Here is a 22,968-nt window from a genome sequence, read left to right on the forward strand (position 1 = left end):
GTGCTCAGACTTTCTGATGTCTTTGGATGACAGACATAGTCTGTAACTTGGCCTGATCCCATTTCCTAGTCACAGTGGCCAGAATTTGTCCTCCACTGTGGTAGTCTTTGAGCACTCAAGGCCAGCTCTGTGCACTGGAATTAGACTTCAACTTGTTTCTATTTTCTCTAGTTTTCCTTCCTAGTTTCCTCAGTGGAGCAGGCTTACAACTGTCCTTTCACCTTTGTCTTTTTTTTTTTTCTGCTTGAATACTCTGAATTCCTTCAAGTTTCTTATCCCTTTAATTACCATCATCTTTCTGGCTCTAAATTCTCTTTATGCCTCTTTCATTTGGCAGAGCCCCAAACAACAATAGATGATGAGAACAAATGACCACAGCAAACAACTCGCTGGTGGGGAGGAGATTTGAAGCCAGCATTGGCTCCAGAGTTTGTTGGGATCTTGAGTAGCTGGGTCTCTTATTTTGAAATGAAAGAGTGAATTGGGCAAGATAGTCACTATCTGAGGAATGTGTGGGAAATGCTCATTCTTGCCTGTTTAACTAGGATATCAACTTTTCCAATTCATATTCTCTATTCAGTAGTGGGAAAAGTGTTCCTATCTGAAAATGACAATAGGTGGAAATACTGTTATAGCAAAATAAAGACACAAAGGTTGTTGAGGAAATTCAACAGTCATTAACTTGGCTTTATCCAGGAACTGACAGCCTTAGGAGGTATTTTTCAGAAGTAAGTATGCAAAAGTCTTAAGCTATTTCTGATTAAAAGGAGTTTATTGACTTCCTTTTAAATAACCAGAAAGAGTGGGCAGGACCTCAAGGTAGGAGACCTGGACTGTAGCCCTGACTCTAGCCTCCCTTATCAGCTACATGACTTGAGAAAGTCACTCAACTATTTTCTCTTTTGCAAACTGGGATAATTATGCTTGTAGGCTGTGCTTCATAGGATTGGAGATGATTGTATATACAATATACTGTAATCAGAAGCATGAAATAACTGTCAATAATTATTAATTTTAATTAAAGCAAAATTCTTCAAGATGAAATTTTTTTTTCAATCTATCCTAGAATGTCTTTACAATATGAAAACTAGCAGAGCATATTAACTTTTTATGTTACTTGAGAGAGAAATAATTTAACAAAATTAAGAAACTTTCTACAAAGCAAACTCAATCACACAAGCTAAGAGAATATATATATATATATTTCCACTATCATCTTGTACATGGAAATCACAGGAACTCACAAACTTGCAATGTACAAAATATATTAATATGCTATGAAATTCCAATATTTCTTTGCTAAAATGTATTATGTTTAGAGTTTGAAATGTGAAGTTACAAAAAATGTAATGGCTCTTTAATACAAACTTAAAATGCATCTTATTTATGAAATATGATAGTCATTATTAAAATATTTATGCTATGTTCATTCTGACTCTCTTTAATGTACATTTTTGCACTGGCTCATGGCTATTTCTCATCAGATGTTATTCTGGAATGTCTTTACTCTCTTCTCTTGGGATGGTGGGTCCTTTCTGGCTTGGGATGGCAGGAAGCACCCGAATGGTCCTTAAAGTCTCTCCAGACAGAACTAGCAAGAAAGAATAAAAGAGGTAGTTTTGAATAAATCCCTGAATTTGGTGAGAACTGATAGAGAACTCAATTTAATTAAAGTATTTATTAAGGATCTTCTTTGGTAAAGAGTCATATAAAGAGAAGTTACAAATTGTACTTGCTCTCTAATATGTTTTAAAGAGCTTATATTCTGTTCTTTTGCAGGATAATACAGAAGCTTAGAAATTATAGAGCATGGCTAGTTAGTATCTGGACTAGAGAAGGCAAAAAGTGGGGAGAAATTCCTTTCATTTTTTTTTGAAGCAGGAAAATATCTTCAGAGTGAATCGTCTTCAGAGTTTAGTTCATAAAAGTTAGAAATGTTAAAAACATTTTAAAAAACATAAAAAAAAATTAAAACAGAACCTAGCCAAGGATTACTAAAACATGATTAGACTGATTGCAGACTCCTTATAGTATTCTCTCTTGGGTGTGGCAAAAATTATGTGAATATGGGTCAAATAAATGCATGACACCACAAATGTATCCACAATTTGCTTTATGGTTCAAATCATGATGCATATCTAATTTATGTTCTAATTTCTGAAATTAGAAATCCTGAAAAGATTCTAATTTCATATTACCCATTTTGAAGGGGTAGGTGGGTTGGAGAAAAACAATAACAACAAATAATAGACATATAGTATTCATTATATGCATACATAATTTCCTTTGATTCTTAAATAAATTTCTTTTAAAAATTTCAACAATACCCCAAAACAAACTCTATTAGATGAGTACTACAGGTTTTATTGCTTTCATTTTACAGATGAGGAAATTTAAATTCAGAGAGATTAAGTGAGTGGTTTATTTTTATATAATTCAAATCTGAGGTGGGATTTGAATCCACATCTTCATAACTTCAATTCTAATACTCTATCCACATAGCCATTCTGAAAACAATATGAAATAAAAAGACAAAACCCTTAGTATCCTAGCCAATTAATTCTTTAAGACTATAAGTTGTAGAACATTGGCTGATCTCTGTTGTTGAAAGGAATTTTCTGCTTGGAAGTTCATAACTGTGCCCTGGCACTGCTATCTTTACTGCCAACTCTATTTTTTTTTGTCTTCCTTTTATGAGTTATCTTCTCCTATGCAGATTCTTTGAGGACAGGGTCTGGGTTTGTTTGTTTTTTTCTTGTATTTGCATTTCCAGCATTTAGCACAGTGCCTGGAACATAAATGCTTAATAAATGCTTGTTTTTGATATTGTTTTGGGAGAAATCATAGATTTGGGGTGGAAAACAAAAAGGATATGATGAATCTTTTAAAAATACATTCATCAGGGCAACTAGGTGGCATAGTGGCTAGAGCAACAGCCCTGAAATCAGGAGGACTGAGTTCAAATCTGCCCTTAGACAACTATGTGACCCTGGGCAAGTCACCTAATCCCAATTGCCTCAGCAGTAAAATAAACCAAAACAAAACATATTCACTCGCTTTGAGACTCCATTACGGGGTTTAAGTTTCAACAATGTCATAGATAAAAAGAAAGTCCCCATATACACCAAAATATTTATAGCACCATTTTTTTGTGACAGCAAAGAATTGGAAACAAAAAATAGATCCCTACAAATTAGGTAATGGCTCAACAAATTATAGTACATGAATGTAACGAAATATTACTGTTTTGTAAGAAATGATAGATGTGAGGAAGACAGAGAAGCATGAAAAGATCTATATATACATTGATGCAGAGTGAAGTAAGAGTCAAGAAAATTATATTCACAATAGCTACAATATAACAACCACATACAAATACACATGAAGTGAATGTAACAAAATTAGAATGATCAAACATGACTCAAATGAAGGGCTATAAAAGGACACCCCTAAAATCCAACCCTTTGTGGAGTAAGAGGTCCCCATATGTTTTACATATACACATAATTTCAGACTATTTAATATATTGATCAATTATGATGATTTTCCCCTCTTTTTCTTTGTTGTGTTTAAAAATTATTTTTATATGATGTAACTTAGTAAGAGAGGGAAAACAGTATTGGAAAAAAGTATGATTTTATAAAAAACAGAACACAATAATAAAAAGTTTTAAAAAATAAATAAATCAGCTACTGACAGTTAAAAAAAATACCACAAAACCCCTAAACCTCAATGTCACTTCTAACTTTCTACATTGCATTAACTATTGAGTATAATTCCTTGGTTAAAACAATTACATACTCCTGCTTAGTTTTAGATCTTTCATAGAGGATAGACAAGTACTTTTCATTAAAAAACAAACAAACAAACAAAAAAAAAAACCCAATAGCTTGTGGGATTGAATTGGCTTGGCAACAGTGAGAACCTCCTCCTACATTCAATTATCTCCTTAAATTCTGATGGAATATTTTATCAAATGGGAAAAGGAGACTCCATAATGTCCCAGAACTATCAGGAAAAAATGTCAGTTTATTTTCTCCTTCCTAGTTCAAAGAAAAATTTCAGAGGATGACTTGACGCTTTTAAGACTTTGAATGGTTTAAAGAATACTCTCTGGATATAGAATGTCAAAGCCTTGACATTTATATTCATGAAACAAGCTCACCATCTGATTGAATATTTTAATAACATTTTTCTACTCTTCAGGAATTTGTTAATTCTCACCCTCACACAACTCACCAATTAGGCTTATCTGAAATTTTCTGATGGTCAACAAATTTAATTTTCTCCTCTTTTGTAAGGGATTGGATATCCTTCAATCATGAAAGACCACATCTTTACCAATAGAGAAAGAAGACATGCATAAAGAGGCTATTTCTTTGAGATGTATAAAAACCCTATATAATATATGATATAAAAATCCTAACCAAAACAAAACTCTTTAGGAAGAGTCATAAAGAAAACAAATCCTATCCCTAAAGATTATTTTCATATGTTATTAGGATGAGATCTCAGAAATTTTCCATGAGAAAGAAATTCTTTTAGATTAGGAGTTCTTAACCTTTTTGTGTGTCATGAAGTAGTGAAGCCTGTGGACCCTTCTTAGAAGCATTAAAAAAATCATAATTGAAGGAAATGTTAAATTTAATGTTAAGTCTGGTAAAAATAAAGATGTAATTTTTTTTCTTATCCAAATTGCTGGATTCTACGAAGTCTATCCATGAACCCCAGATTAAGAAATGTTTTCTTAGAATTCCTCCCCCCCCCCATACACACATATTTGGGATGAAGACAAATTAGCCATGTGATCCCAGAAAAAAGTAAGAGAACCAAAGTCTTCTTAGTTGACTAGCAGATTGGCAATGGGATGTAGGAAGTAAAATGATTTTTTAAAACTTTTTCCTTTAAATTAGAAGTCTGACAACCAACATTCCCTGGAAAAATGAAAATAAACAGGAAGAACCCTAGATATCTAATAGAAATAATAAAGGAAGTCAATGAGAATAATGATACTTACATTTCCCAACACAGTGAGATGGTATTGGAGCCAGACTGTTGCGCACGAAAGGAATATCTTTTACTTTGGTTCTGTCTAGGGGGAAATGCTGAAAACTTTGCCCTATGGACAGATATAATCACATAATTTAATTGAGAATAAAATGCTCACAATCATATCAAATGAGGAGTGAAATCAGAAAAGTTGTTTGGGGTTAGAAACTTTGCAATGTCCAAAAAAAAAAGAAGAAGAAGAAAATTTACTTGGAATGATTTCTTGAATGAATTGTATCTGCATGAAAATTTACCTAAAAGTATATTAAAATCACAGAACCTTTAAGCTGAAATTGTCCCAACCCACCTGAATGGAAGCCTCTCCAGAATGTCAGTGACAGAAGTCATCTAGCCTCTTCTTGAACATTTCTAGTGAAGGGTAATTTAGACTCAAGCCATTTTGGGATGGCAAAAGCCTAACTATTAGGATGTTCTTTTTTATACTGAGGTAACATCTGCCTTTCTGATAATATTTTTGTTATAGTTTGGTTATAGATCTATTTTGGGGGGGGCAAGCAAAATAGGTAGGACTAGTTTATCTTCCACATGATTATCCTTTTAATATTTGAAGTAATGTCCCTGTCCCCCATGTTTTCTCCACTCCAGGGTAAAAGTTCCCACATTCTTTCAACTGGGTCTCATAAGACATGCTTTTATTACTATATAGTTTCAGAATCTAGCAATTAGCATAGTTCTTAGCATATTAATAGATGCCTAATAAAGACTTATTGATTGGGTCAGAAGGTGCCTACAAAGTTGTCTAGTCCAACCTATGCAAGAAAAGGAATAATTACCCTCTACAATATCCCTGGAATGTGGCCATCTTACACATGCTTGAAAAACCTCCAATGGAGAGGAACCTGCTACTTTCCCTCTGAAGTCTTCCAAGGCAGTTTACTTAACTTTTAGATGAGTGAGTCAATGTTGCATGGTGGATAGAAAGTCAATCTCTAAGCCAGCAAGACCTGGGTACAAGTCCTGCCTCTTGGCTATGGGGAGATAGTCCCTTAATATCTCAGTGCTCTAAATACCTCTCTGAGACTGTTAATTGCTGAGGAGGTACTAACCTATATTGATAGAGGAAATTTTCTCACCTAAGAGTTCCCTACATTAATGAAATCATTGGTGGAAGCCCTATCCTCTATGGTTATTAGCAAGTTTCTATCCATTTCTACCATTCTATCATTCCTAAAATTGTCCTCTGGATCTGAAAATATATCTACTCTTACTTCTACATATCATCTCTTCAGATATCTGAAGCTATATAACATTTTTCCAGTCCCCAAGTTTTCTCTTTTTCAGGTGAAACACTTTCAGTTTCTTCAGCTTATCTTGACATGACATGTCCTTTGGTCACCTCACCATTCTGATTGCTCCTGAACACCCTTTTTAAAAGAGACAGAGCACTAAAGAAGTATTTCAAGTGTGGCCTGACCTGGGCAGAACTTAGATAACCTTTAGAACCTCTTTTATTCTGGACACTATTAATTCAGTCCTTTATTAATTCAAGCTAGGGTCACTGTTGCCATATCACAGGTACTATTGAGTTATACTGAGCATGTAGCCACAACTTCCCCACTCCAGGATCCTTCTCACATGAGCTTCTTTCTACTTATGCTTCCCTCATTTTTCACTTAGTTTTTTAGGCTACATTTATGGCTGTTCAATTTTATCTTATCAGATTTGGGTTATGATTATAATCTGCTGAGGAATTTTTAAATATTAAGTTTGTCATGTAATGCATTAATTATATATTCCGACTTTGTGTCCTGTATGCATTTGAGCAGCAAGTAAACTGTGCCTGCATCTAAACAATCAAAAATGTTGAACATCTCAGGACCAAGGACAAATCTATCAGGTGCAACACTGAAGACTTCCTTTCAAGTTGACATGGACCTGTTAATCATTATTCTTTGGGTCATAACCTGAATTCACTTTGTTACTGTTACTTGGCTTATATGCTCCATTTTATCCAGAGCTTTTTAAATAGCTTTGCTGAAATCCATGTTGGAAGCTAGAATAATAGAGTTAAGGTTGGCAGGTACCCAGGGATGTGCTGGGAAATATTTAACAACCTGCTATCTGGGGGAAAATGTATACACAACATACATTTAAGTTAAATCCAAACTATTAATATTTGCCCCATCTCTTTCTTATGTTCAAATAATACCAAAACAGCAAACCAACCCTTGATTTGTAGTATTTATTGATTGATACCTGGGGCATGAATGCTTACACTGAAAATTTAACAATTTGCTTTTGTGAGTCAGCACACCTCTGATCTTTTTATGTTTTTCATCTTCCTCTTGACTCCAACAAAGATTAATAAATTACTTTTATCATGCCTAGCATTTCATTTTGAGCTCCAGCACACTCTTTTTATAGAATATTGTCTCAATTTATTCCTCGTTCCCTTTCTTTGCTTATATCTTCTCTACATACTTTTTTGAAATCTAAGAAGTTGGTCAACAACTTCTCTATACTTCTACATTAGACTCTTTAAATAGTTACTTTGTGTGATCCTCACCAGCATTGTTTATATTTGTGTCATCACATTTCTTTATTAAGAGCTTCTTCTCCTCATTAGACTAATATCCGTGGAATTTTTGTTCTTTATTGGAATTCTTTGAAATCTCATGTCAAAGGAACCATTAGATAATGCCCAACTTTACTTTCCTTCTCTATCATGAGAGCTAAGATTGAAATGATCACTTCCTCCCAATGTTCTTCCTATCATTTCTACTCTAGCAACCACTTTCTCCTTATTGCTCTGAATCAGGTGCAGAATAATGGTTTCAATATTGTTTCACCATAACAACTTAAATGAACATTAAGTCAATAATTTATTAGTTGCTTTGTTTTTAGCAGAGATCAGACATCAGAAGATCTCTAGACAATTTCAGCACATATTTCAATTATATCCTGCTTTTGTCCCAGATTTGTGATCAGTTTCTTAAATCATTTATTTTTTCCTTCTGGCTTGATCGTTTATACTAGACTTGTATTACAATATTGCTTGTGTTTCTTCATTCTTCTTTATTGAGTTATTCACTATTAGATTTCTTCTCTTTGTGTCATGAATTTACTTTAATCAGTTTTTATTTTAAATATTCAGTGTCATTTACTGCTGTATTTTGTTCTGTTTATGTAACACATTGTAGTCATATAAGTCATATTGTGGACATGAAACCATATTGTAGGTAAGAATACCAACCTATCAAATCTTAGAGATATCTAAGAAGTCAAATTTGATAAGATTTCTAGTTCATTTTGTTTATTAATTTTACCTTTTATGTTTGTGTACAGGCATCCAAGGCCATGAACTTTACTCTCTCTCAAAAATATCATACATACATAAATCACACACATACATACACAGATATAATACATATATGTAGATGTGCATTTCCCTTGAAAATCCTGTTCATCCTCCCCTACAAGTACTTTACCTTGTCAATATAATTCCTAAAATATACTGTGTGGAAGTAAACATAATTATCTACATGTGTTCTGAACAGATTACATCTAGGAGTTTCCTGATACAAATAGTTTATATTTATTAATGAAATTTAAGATTTAACCAAGAATTAGTGTTATTGTTCAGTTTATTCAGTGGCAATGTAGTTACAAAATTATTCAAGAAATCTATGATCTTATTCTTAATACAACAGAGTTGAGTTCCAAACATCTGAAAACTGAAGTGAACCAAAGAAATATTTGAGTATTGCCACCATCAACACTGTTAACTGCAGTCTCTCAGATAGATGGAGATTCTGGAGGGGGCATATGTTGTCCATTCATTTGGTTAGTGATCTGGTGGGTAAGAAAGAATTCAAACCACAACTATAACATGTATGGATTTTCAGGGTTTGCCACTAGACCTTACTGTGCAAAACATGGTTTCTTGTGTATTATAAAAGCAGAGAAGACAATTTAATTTAATTTCCTAAGAATGCAGTGTGTCAGTGAATGAATAAAGCCTAAGTAGTATTTGCATCACAAGACCAAATAAAGCACATTTTCTCTATTAATTTCCTTTTGGCTGAAGAAATGCAGAGCCATATAATATAAAGGCTTGAAGGGATTCCAGACAGTATTTGATTTTTCTCCTGGGGACAATAAAAGCCAGGGAGGGAAGTGACTTTACCAAAGTGACACAGAAAAATAATTTCAGAGTCAGGACAGAGTATAGTAGTACTATAACTATAGTACTATATCTACAGTATACTATATCCTATTGCTTTTCCCACTTAACACTGGCAAATTGATTTACTGATCAAAGCATTGGATTGTCTATGTCAGAACACTATGGCAAAGGGAAATGGCTTGAAATTGAAATGTGACATATGTATATATGTAAAAGAATGCTATGGCAGGTTATGTACTGCCAGTGTGGCTTCCTATATGATATGATGTGAAGGCATTTAAGCTCTTACTTTATATATTACTTATCATTTAATCATTATTGTATAGTTTCTTTGATTTTTAAACCATTTTGGTCTTCAATTAAAAACAGAACAACATAAAAGATAAAGCTCTTTGAAGATGATAGCCCTTAGAAGCTAGTGTTTAATTTGTGACATTTTTAGCAAGGATTAGACCTTGGCTAGGTATCTCAGAATGTATTTAAGATATGTAAAGGGGCAAAGGACAGGAGGAGGAGAAAATGGGCAACAAAAGGAAGAAAATGCTAGATTTGGCCCTGTAATACCGTTGCATGAAATCACAAGAGTGCAGAAAGTAGAAAGAAAGGTCTTTCACAGTTTGATGAAAGTGCTTAATTTAGGGTGGATGAAAAATCGGTTAAAAAGTTTTAGAGAGAAATTTCACAATAGTTTTCTTATCATGTGGTGGGTGGGGGCTGTTTTGGGGAAAGAGAAAATAAAGCGAGCATTTTCTGCATTTGGAGTGTTAGCTTAGGAAAGGGATTATTTTCTGGCTATTAGAATAGGCCATGTTTCATTCATCTTCTTTAAAAACATTAGTCAAAGGATATTATGCTGATATGATCTTACATTCCAACTCATTAAGATAAGTGCCTCAGCTCCCTCCCCCTCTTCCTCAGCCTCTAGTCCTCTATGCCAGTTCTGGGTAACAGTTAAACGATAGTCATTAAGGCTAACAGTTCTGGGTTGCTGATGTAAGCAAAGTGCAGCAATTGCCAGTAATTCAAGCAATAATCCAGCCCATTCCCATTATTAGTTATTAAACCCAAGGCAGGAGTGGAGAAGATTCAAAAGAAAATGGTGGTTTGTGCCAATGGTGTAGGGATATTATTTAAATTATCCAATTGCTTTACCACAGCAAGCCTTTGCCTATAATACAGAAATCTTGCTTAGAAATGTGCTGAGATTTTACTGCTTGGATTATAGCTAAAAAGCTGGAAAGGCCTCTGTTGGATTTCCTTCCACATTGCTCAGTAGCCTCAATACCAAGATGTCTGATTAGGGTATAATTACCCATCAGATAAATATGTGTAAGGAGGGGAAGAGTAGGAGGTCTGTGTTAGTGAAGATAATGTAGTTTAGCATAAAACTGTATCATGGTTGTCAGTCAAGGAGTTATTATGGCTTTGAGTAAATCAAAATGACAAGATATCTTGGGGGAAAAGATATCTTGGAGCATATTATCAACTTGTAGCAGATCACCAGTAAAAATTTGTTTGAGATAAGAGATGTAAAAAAAGATTAGAAAGGAAGATGATTTGGTTGTCATAGAATGAGAATGGAAAACAATGGAGTGCCACATGGCTGATAATAAGAGATGGTGGACTCTAGCATGTTTGTAAAATAACCCATTATAGTCAAACATTTCCAAAATGTTTGCGATAAAAACTATATGGGATGGAAATAGATGGTATTTCTCTTATGTTTTAGAGTTGGACAAGTCTTTATATACATTTTCTAATTTGAATATTTTAGTAATGTTTTGAGTCAAGATACTACAGGTATTTTTATTTTTATTTTCTAGACAAGAAAATTGAAGCTCATAAAGATTATATAATTTGTCCATAGTCACATAGCTAGTGTTAGAGATTGGATTTAAACCTGGATCCAAGTCTAGCACATTGCCAACAGCATCACATATGGAAAGATAGACTTTCTATCTTTACCAGTGAAGGTAGAGTGATTATATCACATAACAATTAAAGTATCTAAATTTATAATATCATTTGCAATCAAGTCAAATGCTTACTGATGGATGATCATTCCCACAAAAATGACTTGAGGATTTGGTATTGAGAAAATAGCATTGTCACTTTGCTTATTATAATCTATTAGTCAAAGTAACCTAAATAAGTAGGAAACTATTGACCTGGGGAGTTAGGAGAACTGGTTGTGCTATTAAATAGTTGTATTGTTTTGGGCAAATCACTTCTCTAAGCCTCAGTTTCCTTATCTGTAATAATGAAGCAATTGGACTAGATGAAGACAATGGTCTCTTCCAACTCTGAACTTCTATGATTTTGGTGATTGAATAGTAAGTACAGAGTTATCTAAAATGTTACCAAATACATCTTCTTTAAAACTCCCATTTATAGCTTAAAGGCTCTTGAAAGACTTACTTCATCCTCATCTAGGACTTGATTGACATGCCTTTGATGTAGTTACAAGTTGCTGAATAAGATTTCATATTACCCTTATGTGGACTACTCTGTCTATTTCAGATTTCTAATCTGGTTTTATACTATTAAATCTTTGTTGGTGCTTGAAATACATGCTGTAATTGTTCATCAGGAAACAGGGATATCAGAAACAATAGACCTTATTGTGCAAAATATGGTTTCTTGTATATTATAAGAACAGAGAGGACAAGATGCTTTAATTTCCTAAGAATGCAATGTATCAGTGAATGAATAAAGCCTAAATAAACTATACTTCTCTTCCTCCTTTAAGAAATTATATGAAAAAGGGAAAACAAAAGTTTGATATAACTTTGGGACATGAAAGTAGCAGGCTTAGATGAGTAAATTAGTAGAAATAGAGAAGTTATGAACTTAGATTAGAATTACCTCCTAATGTAAGCAGGGGAAATTCCCAGGATGACTGGGCACTTATTAGGGTTTCTAGGGATTGAAACCCTTTGTTATTCACTTTTCCCTATCCTCTTGGAAAATTGCATGTTGTTTCATGGTGCCATCAGATGCCTTCTGGAAGCAGCCCAATCAGTGACCCTCAGCCACCAGAAAATAGCTAAACTACATTTTTGTGAACTACCTATTAATGGTATTATACTACTATGTTCTTGTTCTTGTTATAGTCTAATTGAGAAGGGGATTATTTTGGTCTCTGATATCACTCCCACATCTTTCCATAGCGTAAGAAGGCATTTGTTTATTGGTTTCTCTTTGTGGTAGAAGAGAAGGAGGGCTTTCTCATACTCTGACGCTTTTTTTTTCCGAGGGAGTCTGGGATTTCACTTGGAAGAAAGGGAGGCTCTGGAGATGCTCAGAAGGGGTCATATTTTTCCACTTCCCTAATCTGAACTAACCTGAACTCTAATTTTAATTCTACTATTCTCTTTCCAACCTGCTTATGGGATATGAGCAATACAGTTAATTTACCAAGCATAGCAAGTGAAGAAAGATGGTATAAAACTATTACCTGATGTACGATTATATCGGGGTAAAGGCTGGACGGGTCCCAAGAACTCCACATGGCTTGGTTTTCCAGTCAATAATCCATCTGGAAGCTTACCTGAAGGAGCTACTGTCCAATCTTTGCAGGAGAAAATTTGATTAGAATCAGATCGCCATGGATTATCTATCAATGCCTGGCAGCCAGTCCTGTGATCTAATAGGTCATGCTCACTTCTACTTTTTTGAGATTTACATGAAAAACGATGAGCATTAGAACCTAAGCCATCATGGGAAGTAGCCATCTGGGAGGCTGTTAGAAAGGAGACCCCTGGAGTGATGGGTGGCAAACTTTGTGTTCTGATTGGTGGTAGTCCTTTACGCTCCTGCTGCTTCTTTTCTGTGGCCCTTTTTTTGAAGTCTACCATCACCGTTCTCTGATCAGGTACCTCTTGGCAATTGGCATCCACAATGCAGTCAAAGGTAGTGATGATGTCATCAACTTCTGAAGCATCTTCTTCCTGGTACTTGTCCTGGCTGTGGTCTTTCTCATTGATTTTCTGCTCTTCTTTCTTCTTCTTACAAAAGATTTGGTTAAGCATGCTGAATGGCCTCTCTTTCTTTAGAAGTCTACTGTTCAGGGAAGAAAGGGGATGAATAGATTCAAGTCTATGGGAGTATAAAAAAAGGAAGCATTGTGAGTGAAGATAGAAAGATGAAGCAAAACTGAACATTTACAATATTGCAATGTATTGTTATTTAGGTTGACATATTAAGATCTAGAAGACTTTAAGGATCATTTAGATAGACATTAAAAGAGAATAAAAATACCTGAAGTCTTCCTGTTGTTTCTTTTTATATAGTTTATTGGTCAAGGAACACCTTCCCTCTCCTGAATATTTTACCCTACCTCAGCTCTCTCCTTCTCTTTTAAAATGTTATTTTTTTCAAAATTACATGTAAAGCTTTTTAAATTACATTTTTCTGAGATGAATGTTATGGAATATTATTAGTTCTGTAAGAAATGACCAGCAGGATGAATCCAGAGAGGCTTGGCGAGACTTACATGAACTGATGCTGAGTGAAATGAGCAGAACCAGGAGATCATTATATACCTCAACAACGATACTGTATGAGGATGTATTCTGATGGAAGTGGATCTCTTCGATCCACTCAGTTTCAATTGATCCATGATGGACAGAAGCAGTTATACCCAAAGAAAGAACACTGGGAAATGAATGTGAACTGTTTGCATTTTTGTTTTTCTTCCCGGGTTATTTTTACCTTCTGAATCCAATGCTCCCTGTGCAACAAGAGAACTGTTCGGTTTTGCACACATATATTGTATCTAGGATATACTATGACATATTTAACATGTATAGGACTGCTTGCCACCTGGGGGAGCAGGTGGAGGGAGGGAGGGGAAACAGAAGTGAATGCAAGGGGTAATGTTGTAAAAAATTACCCAGGCATGGGATCTGTCAATAAATAGTTATAATTATGAAAAAAAAAACCATTCTTTCCCTCTTGAAGTTTTGAATTGCAAATTCTCTTTCTCTTTATACATCAAGGTATCAAGCAATTTGAAATAGGTTATGCATGTGTAGTCATGCAAAACATATTTCCACATAAACCATTATGTAAAGAAAACATAGATCAAAACAACACCAACAACAAAAATAAAGTAAAGAAAAAGTATTTTTGATCTGCATTCAGGCTCTATCAGTTCTTTCTCTAGAGATGGACAGCATCTTTCGTCATAAGTCCTATAGAATTGTGTTGGCTCATTGAACTGCTTAGATTAACTAACTTATTCATAGGTCAGCATACAATATTGCTTTTCTGTGTACAATGTTTTCTTGGTTCTGCTCATTACACTTTTTTTATTAAAGCTTTTTATTTACAAGATATATTCATGGGTAATTTTTCAGCATTGATATTTGCAAAACCTTTTGTTCCAATTTTTCCCCTCCTTCCCCACACCCCCTCCCCCAGATGGCAGGTAGACCAATACATGTTAAATATGTTAAAGTATATGTTAAATACAATATATATATATATATCCATACAGTTATTTTGCTGCACAAGAAGAATTGGACTTTGAAATAATGTGCAATTAACCTGTGAAGGAAATCAAAAATGCAAGCAGACAAAAACAGAGGGATTGGAAATGCTATGTAGTGGTTCATACTCAATTCCCAAAGTACTTTCGCTGAGTGTAGCTGGTTCTATTCATTATTGAATAAATGAAACTGGTTTGGTTTATCTCATTGTTGAAGAGAGCCACATCCATCAGAATTGATCATCATATAGTATTGTTGTTGAAGTATATAATGATCTCTTGGTCCTGCTCATTTCACTCAGCATCAGTTCATGTAAGTCTCTCCAGGCCTTTCTGAAATCATCCTGCTGGTCATTTCTTACAGAACAATAATATTCCATAACATTCATATACTACAATTTATTCAGCCATTCTCCAATTGATGGGTATCCATTCAGTTTCCAGTTTCTAGCCACTACAAAGAGAGCTGCCACAAACATTTTGCTCATTACACTTTTGAGTCAGTTCATGTAAGTCTTTCCATACTTTACTGAGAATATTCTGTAATGCTCTCATTAAGAGCACATTAGTATTCTAATATGAATTATTAAATTTAAAAATTTTCAATTTTTCTATTCAGCTCTGATCTTTTCATCAGAAATTCTTAAATGCCCTTTATTTTATTGAATATCCATTCCCTCCCTACCCCCCGAAGGATTATACTCAATTTTGCTGGGTAGATGATTCTTGGTTGTAATCCTAGCTCCTTTGATTGCTAGAATATCATATTCTAAGCCCTCCAGTCTTTTAGGAGGCTGCTAAATCTTGTGTTATACTAACTATGGCTCCACAATATTTGAATTGTTTCTTTTTGGTTGCATTGTGGTATTGTCTCCTTGATACTGGAGGTTTGGAACTTGGCTATAATATTCCTAAGAATTTTAATTTTGGAATCTTTCAGGTGATTAATGAATTCTTTCAATTTCTATTTTATCCTCTCCTTCTAGAATATCAGAGCAGTTTTCCTTGATAATTTTTAGAAAAGATGATGTCTAGGCTCCTGTTTTCATCATGATTAATGATAGGTCATCCAATAAATTTTGGATCTATTTTCCATATTAGTTTTTTCCAATATTTTTTGCTCTTTTTTATTTGCTTACTTGTTGCTTAAATTTTACTGACAGGGTTTTTTTTAATATAAAGATAAAATTTTATTGTATTCTTAATTAGTGTCTTTGCTATAAAAATCATGGATGGGAATTGGATGGGAAGGAAGTCCACTGTCTGTAAAATCATTGTCTAACCTGGAAATTAAATTCTTAAAGACTCAGAGATTTTAATGAATTATCCTAATAATCTGTATTCTTAAGCTTTCTAATTTTACAAAGAAAAGAAGCCAAATAGAAATGAGATCTTTGTTGCAGACTGAAGTTCTCATTAGTTAACACATATATGATACATATACACATACATATACATATATGTATATATACATATACATGCCAGCTTTCAAGTACATCCAAACAACTGTCTTAAAGTTCTGTGACTCCCCAAATGACTACTCTGTAGACCACTTGGTAATGAATTCCTTTCTCATCTGTTAAATGAAAGGTGTAGCTGAGTTTCCATCTTATCAAGAGAGGAAAAGTCAAACCAGTATACAAGAAACACATTACACAGCTATTATATGAAGAGTGGCCTAGGTAGGAAGAGGTACCAAAGGGGAAAATTCTAGCTCTTTGTAGGAGTTAAGAAAATACCTGTTATATGTAGTCACCTGCCTTTTTTTCCCCCCTGAGGCAATTGAAGTTAAGTGACTTGCCCAGGGTCACACAGCTAGAAGTGTTGAGTACCTAAGGCCACATTTGAACTCATGTCCTCTTGACTTCAGGGTTAGTGCTCTATCCACTGCACCATCTAGTTGCCCCACTTACCTGCTATCTTGAGAGAGCAGATTGATGCATGCTGTGTGTCCACAACGCATCGCATAAGCCAGAGGGGTGTTCTCATTGATGTCTCTAGGACTGCTGTCCATGCCAAGCTGCAACAGCAACTGGACACAGTCAGCCTTTCCTGCTGCTGCTGCCCAGTGGAGAGGTGTCCTTGAAGAAAAAATATGGAAGTTTTTGACAAAGGCTATTACACAAGGAACTATGTAGGATGATCACTTTTTCAAACTTTTGCTATCAGTTTTGACAGTATAAATTTTTTCTCTTTCTCCTTCCCTACTTTCCCTCCCTTCCCCTTCCTTCTCTCTTGTTCTCCCTCCCCACCACTCTCTTCTCTCTCTCTCTCTCTCTTTCTCTCTGCCACAAAAAAATAATTTACAATGGTATAGACAGTAACTAGGACAGAATAAAATAATTAAATTTATTGACATATAACAAAAGTTACAACTCTTTACATTAAAAAATCTTTTGTGGTCAATATATCATCCTTTTGTTGTGCTCACTTATTTTTACAAATTTGTCGATGAATTCATAAGATTCTGACAGATATTAATTTTTTTGTCATGAAGTTATACATTGCATTGGATATTACTTAATTAGAAGCATACCTTTGACAAGTAATCCATTTTTCCAAATCTAGCCTTGAGTATAGACCAAAAGTTTTCAAAGAAATTTCAATCAGGTAAGTTTCTTGGCTGCATCTATCTCCATTGCTTGGTTATCTTAGCCTTTTATGGTACCTAGTATGGTGCCAGGCTAGCTTCATCTCTATTTTGGAATTTTAATAATTTAAGAACAATTTTTTCTCAGAATATAAATATATTTATCGTATTTCATCATTCCCTCAATGTGAATAAGACTTTCAGGCCCTTTGGAAGTAAAAAAAAAAAAAAAAAAGCTAAACTAAACCAAAAAACACGTGCCATATTTTATAATCTGATGAAGATATCTAGATCTTATGAGCTCATCAGGACTTCTTTTGACCAAATTTTGGTTACAGCCTTTGTTGTAAGCATAGCTCTAAAGCTACCACTCTCTTGGTTCAGGTACAATGTTGGGACAAAATGAGGCACTACCAAATCATGAAAAAGTAGCAAAGGAAGGGACTTGCTCTAACACAGCAAAGATATAGTGACTCTTAGATCTCTATATGAGGTCCCCTTTCATCTCCATTTGGAAATAATCCTGGTCAGTCAGTCAGTCATCAAAAAATGTTTGTAACTTGTGTGGTCTTAGACATATACCAAGTCTGAGAGGTTGGGATCTTTTAAGCCCCCAGACCAGGAAGCTGAATCAAGGAAGCTTAGCTCAATCACTTTGTGTGGGGAAGGAAGCTCTGTTGGAGTAAGAGAAGTTGCCTCAAGAAATTGCCATTCTATCTTGAATGAAAAAACAAGTTTCCTTGGTAAAATCTGCCTTTTTCCGATCTTCAGTTCTATGGTCTTTGTATTATCTTGCTCAGGGCAAGTATTTTTTTCTTCACTGCAGTAGTTAACTTTTTTTTAAAAAGTCTTTTTTTAAAAAGTGGTCTTATTTTTGCTTTTCTACTTTCAAGAAGGTTACATTACATGGTAGAGGAGTGAAAAACAATCCTTTTACCTGCCATGTACCTTGTTCTCTGAGGATGATTTAGATCCTTTTTTTTTCCTGAGACAATTGGGGTTAAATGACTTGCCCAGGGTCACACAGCTAGGAAGTGTTTTTTTTTTTTTTAATTTTTAATTTTTATTTAATTTTATTTATTTATTTTTTTTACAGCTACGAAATGTTAAGTGTCAGACCAAATTTGAACTCAAGTCCTCCTGACTTCAGGGCTGGTGCTCTATCTACTGTACCACCTAGCTGCCCCAAATTAGATCCTTTTGAAGTAATAGTTCATCCTTTCTTGGAGTTTGTTTTCTATTTTTTTTAAACCACATTTTGCTTTGATGTGACTGATCCTTTTTCATTGTGAGTTTGAATGACCTCTGAAATGTGATCTCCCCATACCAAAAGTGATTGCAATATTTATAACAATTGCCCTCATAACTACATTAGCATATTTCCTTGGAAATAATGGTTGTTCTTAATAACAAGACAACAGCAACAAAAGGAATGAAACAGGTGAATGGCATGAAATACACAAGTGACAACAAACTAAGAACACTAATAAAAGACGGAGGAAAACGACTCAATACATTTTCATCTGTTTAGGATCAGATTTCTGAGTTGTCCTAAAGTCAGTAGAAGTTCAATCTGATATGGCCATGCTGGCACATGACCATTGCTGGCTCAAAAGAAAATTTTATCAAAATTTTTGCTTTTCCCAAATAATTTATACATCACCATAAAACTTATTTAAAAAGCTAAGCCCTCAAAATTCTTTTTGTTTTTATTTTTATTTATACAGCACAGTTTTAAATCAATTTCAGCAAAGTATACATGTCGAGAATAAGCAACTTTACATTTGTAGAGGAAAGATGAGCTCAGTCACTTTAACTTGGTTGATTAAAATAAAATTGTGATGTGTAAAAATGTTTGTGGCAGCCCTGTTTGTGGTGGCTAGAAACTGGAACGTGAATGGATGTCCATCAATTGGAGAATGGCTGGGTAAATTGTGATATATGAATGTTATGGAATATTATTATTCTGTAAAAAATGACCAACAAGATGATTTCATAAAGGCCTGGAGAGACTTACATGAACTGATGTTGAGTGAAATGAGCAGAACCAGGAGATTATCATACACGGCAACAATAAGATTATATGATAATTAGTTCTGATGGATGTGGTTCTCATCAACAGTGAGATGATTTAAATCAGTTCTGATTGTTCAGTGATGAAGAGAGCCATCTACACCCAGAGAGAGGACTGTGGGAACTGAATGTGGTTTACAACATAGCATTTTCACTGTTTTTGTTGCTTGTTTACAGCTTCTTCTTCTTCTTCTTCTTCTTCTTCTTCTTCTTCTTCTTCTTCTTCTTCTTCTTCTTCTTCTTCTTCTTCTTCTTCTTCTTCTTCTTCTTCTTCTTCCTTATTTTTTCTTTTTCTTCTTTTCTTCTGGTTTGATTTGATTTTTCTTGGTAGCACAATAATTTTATAAATATTTATGCATATATTGGATTTAACATATATTTCTATTATGTTTAATATATTGAACTATTTGCCATCTAGGGAAGGGTGTGGGGGGAAAGAGGGAAAATTGGAACACAAAGTTTTGCAAGGGCTAATGTTAAAGTATTGTCCATGCATATATTTAAAAAATAAAAAGCTTTAATAAAAAATAAAATTGTGAATGAAGCTAAAATCACAAGTCAATCCTTCTGTGGATTAATTACCTTTACTCAGAGACATTCTTGCTGTGTAGCAGTGTGGAGTAGTGGAAAGGACTCTGAGACAGGAAGTCAGAAGATCTGAGTTTGAATCCAGATCCTTTACTTGCTAATTCTGTGACCTGGCCTCTCTGAATCTCAATTTCCCTATTTGTAAATCGGGTGAGTTAACTAGGAGGTAAGTCCCTTATTTAGGTCTTTAAATCTATGATCCTATGAGACATCAAATGGGGATTATGGTAATAATACTTCTCTCAATATCTATCTTAGCAGGTTGTTGTGAAGATGAAAGATGTGGATTGAATCTATAATGTCAGAGGTATTTAGAACTCTTAGGTTAGAAACTTGCCCCCTGCACCTCTTCTCCCAAAGCAGTCAGCTCCTCCATTATCTCTAAGACTTAGAATCTTAGAACTACCTAGAACAGAGGTGTCAATCTTGTGGATCACTCCTAGTTGCTCTCTTAACTAGATTAAAATGTAATTAGGAAATTTTTAATGAAATAAAAATACAACATAAATAATGTTCATTTTTTGCTTTTCTAAGTCAATGTACAGTCAGTCTGATTCCACTGGATAGAGCAAGGAAAGGTTAAGTGGCCTGCCCCAAATCCCATATCTATCACATGTCAGATGTGGGGTTAAGTTCCAGGTTCTCCTATCTGAAGGCCAGCTCTCTCTCTCCACTGATTCTCTGGACACTGGCTCTCTATGAGGATCAAATGACATGAAATGTGTAGAGTCCTTTGTAAGTCATAAAGCATTATATCAACATAGGATAATTTGATTGTTATCATTTCATGGCCACAAATTACACTCTGGACCTCAGTCAACCATCTTGCAAAGGAACCCTTTGGTAATAAGAGGAAATAATGTAGACAGCTTAGTACTTTCAACACCCTGCTGGAAAAACAAGTTGGCAATAACTTATTTACCTGGACTTTGTAACACTTTAAACACACTGTTATCATTTGACCTTCATAATGACCCTGTATGGTGAAGTTTGTACTTTTTAAAAATCCGAATTTGAGATTATATTGGTTTTGGGATCTCCGATTGTGGAAGTCCTCTCTATCAATGCAGATCAACAGCTTGCTTGTAACCAGAGTGTATTGGAGCTAGCTCAAACTGGCTTGAATTTTTGTTAAATTTTCAGCATGAACAAATATACCTCAGAAATCAGTAGATGCCACAAATCAACTTGATTGTTTTGTGAATTATCTAGACTTAAAGTGAAAAAATGTTAATAATAACATTATTAATTAATCTTAATCTTAAAAGCATGGATGGCATTTTCAGAAATCTGATTGGTATTTACCAGTAGGCTTCTGCCTGTGACCTAGTCTTAGAAAGTTGCTTGGAACAGTAAAAAAAGTTAACAGTTTGCTCATAATCATATAACCAGTGTATGTCAGAGTTAAAACTTCAACTCAACAGTAATTCCATGACTATAATCACCATACCATGATAATGGCTAATGACAACAATACCAGGAATAATATAATAATTGCTAACATTTATATGACACTTACTATGAGCCAGGCACTGAGTTAAACACTTTACAATTATTATGTCATTTTATTTTCACAATAACTCTGGGAATTAGGTGAGGAAACTGAGACAGAGGGCAAGTGACTTGCCCAGAGTCACAGAGATAGTAAAGGTCTAGGGCTTCACTTGAACTCAGATCTTATTGATTCAAGCACTCTATCCACTTGCACATAGCAAAAAACCAAAACCCAAACCGAAAAACCAGTAGATATTAGCTTTAAACCTTAACTCCAAAATCTGGTCCATTTTCATGTCAATGTTTCCTCTTTGTTTTTTTGACAGTCATGATTAGAGTCATCTTTGTAAAAGCAAATTTAAGGGTGGTGCAGGGAGCATGAATTCAGTTAATGGCTGATGTTCAGGAAATAGCCTGAGACCACTGATGCTGTTTGGTTAAAAGATGAAAACTTAGCAATTTCTGTCCAGGTTATGCCTTTCTCAGAAATAGAACAATTATTCCCATCACCACCAGTCTGCATGTGAATTTTATTGGCACCCAGGATCTAATAAAGCATGATCAGTCAATAAAAATGCTCATCCCCAGGTTGACATCCTGAGATGTGGAGCACACTTTACAGCCCTTTAGTAAGTTGCCATGGATACCTGTCATCCACATCCAGTGCCTGTAGGTTGCAATCTGGGACTTTTGCCAGTTCACTGATAATGTCGCTATAACCTGCTGCAGCAGCAATGTGCACACATGTCTTCCCATTTTCATCATCATAGTTGATAATGGATTGACCCTCATGATGGCTCAGAATGATGGAACATAGAATTTTGTTTCCACTCTGGAAAGAGAGGCCAACAAAACCTATTATTTCAATGATCAAAGTATCCTTTTCTTTCTTGAATATTGCATTGCTAAAGGCAAAAATTGTGACTTCTCCATTCAAACATTATATCAATTCATTTTTTTCGAGCCTTTACTAACTTAGCTGTTCTTTTCTCAGAACTACAACATTAGCAATCTAGCTTTAGTTGCCTAATAAGAGTCTCATTTTATACTAGTCAGCATCCTTCTCAGGAAGAAGAATGATAATACCTAACATTTATATAGAACTGAAATGTAAGAATCACTTAAAACTAGTCATTGTTTCACCCCTCAATTTTCTCTACACTAAATAATTCTAGTTTGCTTAATTTAGATCATGTTATAAGATTTCTATCTAGAAAAGACCTTAGAGATACCACAATCCCTGCATTTTACAAAGGGGGAAATTGAGGCCCAGGGAAATTGCTTGTCCAAGGCCATATAAATGGTAAGAAGTGGAATCAGGTTCTCTGAGATCAAATCCAGTGCTCTTTCTGCTCTATCATTTTTGTTCCATCCTTTCCCAAGGGTCCTAGTTTTTAAATAATCATTTTAATTATTCTTATCTGAATCACCTTCAATTTCTCTCTTTCAAAATATGGAACTAAAAAATAATAACAAATGTATGATCTCATTGAAACTGCCTCCAGACTCTTACATATTTTATACCCATTTATACAG

General features: G+C 34.6%; 1 protein-coding gene across 1 annotated transcript in view; it reads right to left on the minus strand.

Moving 5' to 3' along the window:
• Positions 1-1,181: 1,181 nt before the first annotated feature.
• ANKRD55 (ankyrin repeat domain 55) overlaps positions 1,182-22,968 on the minus strand; it is an 87,619-nt gene continuing 65,832 nt past the window's right edge. Inside the window, exons 7-11 of the mRNA XM_051971186.1 lie at positions 22,080-22,264; positions 16,601-16,768; positions 12,654-13,294; positions 5,018-5,119; positions 1,182-1,591 (exon numbers count right to left, since the gene is read on the minus strand). Of these exons, the coding sequence (XP_051827146.1) occupies positions 1,488-1,591; positions 5,018-5,119; positions 12,654-13,294; positions 16,601-16,768; positions 22,080-22,264 (1,200 nt within the window). The 3' untranslated portion in view covers positions 1,182-1,487. The remainder of the gene's footprint in view (positions 1,592-5,017; positions 5,120-12,653; positions 13,295-16,600; positions 16,769-22,079; positions 22,265-22,968) is intronic.

The sequence above is a fragment of the Antechinus flavipes genome, chromosome 1 (assembly GCF_016432865.1).
Source record: "Antechinus flavipes isolate AdamAnt ecotype Samford, QLD, Australia chromosome 1, AdamAnt_v2, whole genome shotgun sequence".
NCBI lineage: Eukaryota > Metazoa > Chordata > Mammalia > Dasyuromorphia > Dasyuridae > Antechinus > Antechinus flavipes.